At 40.6% G+C, this 7874-nt stretch overlaps 1 protein-coding gene across 1 annotated transcript; it reads left to right on the top strand.

Annotated features, from left to right (window-relative positions):
• Positions 1-95: 95 nt before the first annotated feature.
• On the top strand, positions 96-3774 carry SARC_09865 (hypothetical protein; the record flags this gene model as incomplete). Its single annotated transcript, XM_014296108.1, has 5 exons — positions 96-233; positions 587-832; positions 1738-1822; positions 2390-2523; positions 3123-3774. Coding segments are annotated over 5 exons (732 nt in total), but the record flags the coding sequence as incomplete, so codon positions are not given.
• Between the last annotated feature and the right edge of the window lie 4100 nt (positions 3775-7874).

Below are 7874 nucleotides of genomic sequence, written 5' to 3'. Positions count from 1 at the left end.
TATCGATCCTGAAACAAGGCAACACGTCATGTTTTTTTGTCATTAATTTCATCAAACATTGCCAACTAACGATATACACGCTTGTACCCGCCCACAGACGGGGTGTGGGCATAGCGGGAATACAGCAGCGCAGAGAAGAGGAGAGAAAGGAGGTTGATGGCGATCTCGCCGAAACATTCAAGAGTCTGCAGAGTTTGTCTATAAAGGCGTCCGGCATGGTGGATCTGGCCCAGGTATTCCATAGAAGCTTCTGCGTTGTAGATTAATGAAATCTTATTCCTCTAACTCCAAGCATAAATCAGCCCTGTACGCTGCATTCTCTTTTATTTTCCTACCACTTGGCTCGAACCTTGTGTTTATCGTCCTTATGTGTTTATCAGAATGTGTTGTTCTTAGTTTGTATATCACAAAAGACCGTTCTATATGTTCAGCCTTCATTTCGGCCCATGGAAATCATGCAATCCGATCCCTCGAATTTTAAAACCCCGTGTGCTTTGGGCCGTGAACCTTCACGCCCATTTGATACGCTGTTGTTTTTTTGTTACTGATATCTTCCATATCACTGCCCTTATTCCACCCAATCCAGAAACTCCAAGTTAAACTCGCGAAGAAAGCCCCCTGTGATGATGATAATATGAAATTTAAATCATATATGCTGAGTTTAGGTATAGCGCAGCCGGTCACGAAAAGCAGCTCCAGTGGCGAATTAAAGTATTTCGAAGATCTTGCTAAGGAGCTGTGTGATTTTCTGAAAAAGCCCCTGAAAGACTCAGGAGGCACGCTCCCTTTGACATCGGTGTACTGCTTGTATAATCGAGCGAGAGGATCTGAGGTATGCGTATGTATGTAGTTAAGTGTCGCTGCATGGCAAATACCCAGAATAATGCTCTCAAAGTCTAATATTGGTGCTCACAGTGTACTCGTATGTGATTTGAGATATGCTATGTATAGTTATACATATGAAACTACCCGCGCTATCTCCTTTCCCGTAAAAGATCTCTGTTGTGGATTGCTCTGTGGTATTTGGCCCGTGCTTCAAAAAACGGTAGACGAAATGGTGAACCGAAAACTATGCGCTGTAGCAAGCTCATATACTAAACTGCTTCTTTCATAGTATCCTATCAGTTATTTGATCGGCTTCTTTCCATAATTAATCTGGTTTTCAGAACGATGCAGTGACTATAAAATAGTACATCCTCGCTATGACACGTGTACGGTTCAGCTGATCTGGCAGGCTAAGCGAATATACAGTTCTAGTGACAACTGACATCCATGTGTCTTGTCGTGTACTCTATTGCTACTTGCGGGCACTCCCCTCCTCGGCCTTCTTTCGATGTCGCTGGTTTCCTGCACATTCGCGCAGTTTGTTGTCAGTCCTACCACACAGGCACTGCCTTATTCGCGCCTGTTCCGTCCGGAAACTCTTTAGTTGTATCATTACATCTTTGAACTGCTTATGTGTTGCTTTACACCCTGCCATGTCTTGCTATCTCTGCAGTCGATTTGCTGTACAACACTTGTTTCGATGGGTTTCGCAGGGGGCTTTGTGGCTTGTCATTTTGATTATATTCAATATCCTTGCGGTGGCTGCTAGTAGACCCTCGTTTTCTGCTTGTCCCACACGCGCAAATGCTCTGCTGTTGCCCGCACTCGTCTTTTTTCGTCTTCTTATTTGTACTGATTAACCTCGCCTGTCGCATTGCTGATCTGCTCACCTATTTGGCTGCACTACAACAGCTCATTGCCCCGAACGATCTGCTCAGGGCGTGTGGTACGTTAAAGCCTCAGAGATTGCCACTGGTGATGAGAACTTTTCCATCAGGTATGTGTTCGTACCTCATTCCTATATCTCCGCTTAATGATGTGAGAGGCCGATGTGAAGTACTGTTTGCACACATATCAGTCATAGTGAGGATTAACCACGTGGAATATACCAGTGTGTGGTCTGGCCGTTCAAAACTGATGCCATCATTGTTTTTTATATGGCCTTTCTAGGATTTCATAATCACACGACCCCAACTCTGACCTCAGCATTAAAAGAGATATGTTACGCATGTGTGCTGTTTTATGGGGCTGTGCTTGGCTGTAGTCTGAAACGTATCCTGCGTTGATTTGCTACGTTATAAGCCCATTTCATATTTGTTTTACTGTATTGCTGTATTATGCCGTACGCCTTCGTAGGGACGAGACACGCACGTACAGCGCACTTCAGCTCTTTGCCTTGTCAAAGCAGCAAATTTTATGCAAGAATTTATTAAGAAACGAATTAGGGGACGTGTAAAGTGTCCCAATCAATCTCACACATCCCAACTTACTGACGTTTAATACACAAAGTTTACAGTGCTCACTCAGTTTTTCTCAAATATGCATAAATGTGTTGCGCACGCAGGTGTCATTGTTATACAGCTTGAAACTGAGAGTGACGAAGGCGTTGTTGAGACCTTGCGCAAGATATTCTACGATACTCCCGCGTTGAAGGTGGACAAGAAGTGGGTGGTAATGTCACCGGCTGACTACGCTAAGGTAATTCTATACGCCCTATGTATATGTTGTTTCGTGAGTGGTTTTGAGTGGTTTGGCACGCGAGTGCTGTTTTCTGTCCTGCGACGCTATGTACGATTCGTTTGTGGTACTTCCTTTTGTTTGTGTCTGTGTCTCAAGGCATAGCGGACATCAGCTATAAATCGCTACTTGACATGGCATCTAGCTGCAGCATATAAATGTGAATTCACGTGTGCTTGCTAGAAAGCTCAACTACGTGTGTGCACTGATAGGTATCGTTCAGACAAACACCTTTTTTTTTGTATTTTCTTTCTTTTGAGATGCGATTTATTATATTGCAGCGACTACCTGAGTCTAAGGTATATTTTTTTTGGGGGGGGGGTAAAGCGATGGATACGGGTGCAGGAGATTTTTGGATGATTGGGTGTGTATCTTGGAGCACCCACAAACCACGCCATATGCGTTTGGGATATGTTGTGTACACAGTAGAGGATTCCATCGGTCATATTTACATGTTGTTCACGCGAACAGGCGTAGATTGAGTGGTTGTGGTACGAATCTGTATACTTTCGGGCACTAACTTGACCGTTTATTTGTCTGTGGTTTCCGTCTTCGTACAGCACCGAGGTATCGCCATTCCTCTAGCCCAGGAGCAGTTGCTAACAGGGGAGCGATCAGGGCTTCTGTGTCGCGATGATACAATTGCAGGCCTAAAATTCTATCCGAATCTCATAGTCGCTGGGAACTGAACCCTATACCTGACAATATCTATCCAAAATCACAAATGCCCATAGTACCTGACACATATATACCGGCAATGGCAACGATAGGCCTGGCTACTTGGTCTTAACAACCAATTTCGAAGTGCATATTCTGGTGGGGTTATAACATTGCAATTCTCCTGGTTGTGCTACAGATCAAAGATATGAAATATACGCAGATGTAGCGAGTCGTGTGCCACTCGTAGAACCAACCTGAGTTGACTTGTCTATCGGTTCATATGTTTGAGCCCGTCCCCCTTTCGCTTCTCTTCGAGAAGTGCGACCCTGCCGTTTTGAGTGTGATAATCTGGTATTAGGATGTATACTTGTAGGCCCCCTTTGCTCTAAGTGCTATTGGCATCTGGCCAAGACATCTCCTCCTCTCCTGGTGAGAGGGCGACTATTTGGGAGTGTGGCTCTTTCAACTCAATATATTGGTATCAAACCATACAAATAAATTTTGCGCTACTTCTGGAATGTGTCTCACATACGTCCGTTCTTCTTTAAAAGTGGGGTTGTATAAGGCTACTCGACTCAGGTTAAGAGAGAAATCAGTTACATTCTATGGGTAAATACATGTCTGGAGCACGCGGCCTCCAGCGTTCCGTACCGTGTGGATCTCATGGACAAATTGCTCGTCTCAAGCAAAAGACTTCTAAATTAACAGAAGGCTGTGGAATAACGCAGCTACGAATTTCGAGTCTTAAGCTTAGTATCTATATCTCAAATACATCGGCGATGCGGCACTATGTGCTAAATTTTAGGAAGAAAAACAACTGTACCTGTTGTATCTTACCTTAATTAAAGTAAATGCGTGTATATCTTTATATTTGATTAAGTAGTACCGGCAACGAAACATCCGCATAGTCAATTACGCAGTAGGCTTTGTGACGTGAACTGTCAACGAAATTCTGGCGTTACTCATGCACTCAAACTTTAATTCGGTAAGTAATATTTTTACCCTTCGGAATAAAAACGAGGCTGTGTTCGGTATATGTAGCTTGTACATGACACGAGCACTCGCCATAATCGCTTTAATTGCACTTAATGCTAAAGCCTTTAAAGCCTTGCTTGCATCAAGGATATAGAATTTATATATTTAATTGTTTCCTTTGTTTATACCCAAACTCACACAAGAGAAATGTTAGCCGAAGTTAGATATGTATTTATACTGTTCGTTAACCCCCTAATTATTCAAGCAACAACCCCGTAATGAACTTCTCACTATAACCACTTTGCCAAAGACACGACCATGGATATTACATTCTAACAAAAAACACACACTGCTCGGTGTAGATTCAAATCAAGCTACACTCGAGCGCCAACTTATACATCTCGCTGTATATGCTCGTATATGCTCCTTCTGAAAAATATATTTATCGAGAATAGATTAATCTAAAATATATTCACATGCTTCACCTGTGACTTGGCCTTTGGTCAGGAAGGCTCAATTTGAAGTGTTTTTCGAGATTTCGCACTTCGAAGACGCTCTTGTAGACTATGAAACAAAGATTCAAAACTGTCAATACGTTTGACCCATTTCTGTTGAGGTACGACACAGAGAAATGATAGAAAGTCACGGTGCGATTGGTATCAAAATCAGACTCGCTTCGAAATTTGGACTTTCAATCTAAACATACACTAACGACGCCAACGTATTTCCTTGTATTAAAGAAAACATGTGAGCTCGCATACAAAAAAAAGAAAACCTATGATAGCTGTTATATATAAAAAGTCTAGACCTTGGTCACAGGTGAACAGTCAAAGAAATTTGAGTATCGTGCCCGAATAGATTTTGAGAAACCGAGTCTTCGAAACATATCAGTTTGTTTAATGTATTTCGTGATGTGTGTACTATTGAGTCAATTGTTATTAAATAGTATTCCATACATTCACAAAAAGCAATTCTTACAAGCCCAAGGTAGTGAGGTACATCAGTACTGGATTTTGCTTTGCTAAATCTGTTATTGGCATTATATCATCGATACTTGACGTATTGTGGGTCAAACTTATTGTGAATACATTTCAACCCCTTGTTCCATATATAAAACAACCCCCCCGAATGCGGAATTACAAACCTCTGACAGTCACATCCACACAATCATACATGGGTTCCTGAATTTACTACAGATAGGGTGTCTGTATTGACTTGCGTATGTCTGTCACTGGTCAGGCTTATATATGCAGCAAATAATCATATATTTTGCCGTTCGGATGGGGTAGATCGCTTCCTAACATGCCCCGCCATGCCGCTTAGCGCGATAGCTAGCTAGCCAACGAAGTATGTTACCGTGCTATAGCCTATTTAATTATACCCATTTCAAAGAGATTGGCGAGGGCTCTCACTCACTCCGAAACTTATCAACTCAGCAAAGCACATGAAAGGCCGAGAACTCAATACTGCAACCTTTTCTCTTGAACCAATGACGAAATAAAACCAAGAATTCGATAGAGGATACGAATATTAAAACTATAACCGTATTTTCCTAGGTATCCGCCAATGTACCTGGAGACAGTCTTCACGGGGTTATATGAGATCTATATTTTAATTCTCGCAAAATTGTAACTTCGATGGATATTTCTATGTTTTTAAACTATATTATATAAACTAAGATACAATTTAAGTCGGTTAGGATTTAGCAGTGGTAGCTTGTATAAAATGATCGGGACTGCCTCTTGGTAAGAGCCTTAATATCCTCGATCACACAGGACGTACCTCTAGCTGTTCTTTATTGGTTAATTTTCATTAGAAGTACTAAGTGTTCATAACCACATGTCTAATTTGTAGATAGACATGAGAACGTAAGTCAAGTTAATACATTAGCTAATATAAATAAAGTTACATATGAAGAAAAGTTAAAAAATTAAAAAGACTTATCGGATTTTGGAGATTGACGGGAAGACCAAAACCTGTAATTAGTAGTTCAGAGATTATAAAATTTAGTGTATAATATCCTACATCTAATATCGTCTCAAATAGGTCCAAGTAAATGAGTCATACCAAATACTCAGGCTATTGGAGCCATCAAAGTGAATTTAGAACACTTTGGAAATATTGATAATAGAACTTGTATTAAATTATTTTAAATACAAATAAAATCCAATGTGTTATCTCATTTGATCTTGATATTTTAGACTGACCGGAATGCCCGGCATTGTATGTGTGGGCGAGTTTGTAAAATCCATTGACCTACTATAGCTTTGTATGATACAATGACGTGCAAATAAATTTGATGGAGGAGACTACATATTAACGTCATTATCAGATCGCTCATTTACGACATAATTTATTTCCAATAGATTTGTGTATTTGAACTTCATTGAAGTATTTGATGTGCTCAATTCGGTAATAGCCTCTGATTCTAGTCCTCTCACCCAGAAATATGTCTCTGCCTTTCCCGCCCATGCCCGGCATAGTATGTGTGGGCGAGTTTATAAAATTCATTGACCTACTATAACTTTGTATGATACAATGACGTGCAAATAGATTTGATGGAGGAGATTACATATCAACGCCATTATCAAATTGCTCATTTACGACATATTAATTTATTTTCAATAGATTTATATGTATTGGAACTTCATCGAAGTACCTATTTACTAAAAGTGTTCTAACTCATAAAAATGTTCACTCTCGTCACCGGTACTTATAAAAGTCGACTGTCACCACTTCTAAGCACGAGTCAATTACGAAGCCACTGTGACACGTGGAGCGATGGCAACTATTGCTGCTTTCCAAGAGAAACCACCACAGCGAGGAAAATGAATGCAATAGGTAGTAGCATATTCACTGTGGCTATATATTTTGTAGATGCGCTGTATCTGATCGCTTTTTATTATTATTGTGATACTAATATCGCCGATAAACCGTCGATATTTTTAATTTAGCTAGGATCAGTGAATTTCTTAGGGGTTGCGGGCGTATCAGGGAAAACCCCTCACTTCGAGGAGACCTTCAACAGTCCTCATCTAAATCACAAATAAAAGTCAAAGATTTCTAGAACTTCAGTGTACAGGTTTTACCTCTTATAAACAGTCGATCTAGACAAGAAATGTTTCACTCTTTTGCCCAACTATCGGCTTCGAAGCTGTGAACAGATATTTGACGACAAATTTTTAAACTGATTCTCTTGAGTTTATAATTTGAACCACCTCTTGACGGTTTGTTATGGTTGTCTTATTATATGCTAGATGCTAGCCAAGTATAACGTAACCACGACAGCGCCCCAGTGCTGTTGAGCTATGTCAGTATGAAAGGCATTTTATCGACCTTCCCCAGAAAATTTCAATCAGATGTGAATTTCGTAACCAACAGATGGCTTCTATTATATGTAAAGTCAGACTGCGACTTACAGATAGCGGCCCCATGAGCACGTAAAACATATGTATCTGGTGTATATTGCCAGTACGTCAAATCTGACGCATTGGCAGTCTCTCAAGCCCAAGCTAAATTATTCTTCTCTTCGATATGGCTATAAGTCCTGATCATGATTGTTGTCGTATCTTATACTAATACAATCAGGAGCAGAACCGGATCTGATGAGCTAGAATATCTAGAGGTAGGAATAAGCTGTAAAACCTCTGATAATATGTAAACTTCGATGGAAATTT

Source organism: Sphaeroforma arctica, assembly GCF_001186125.1.
Source record: "Sphaeroforma arctica JP610 unplaced genomic scaffold supercont1.1066, whole genome shotgun sequence".
NCBI lineage: Eukaryota > Ichthyosporea > Ichthyophonida > Sphaeroforma > Sphaeroforma arctica.
The sequence above is the reverse complement of the archived record's forward strand: the minus strand, read 5'-3'. Positions and strand labels throughout refer to the sequence as shown.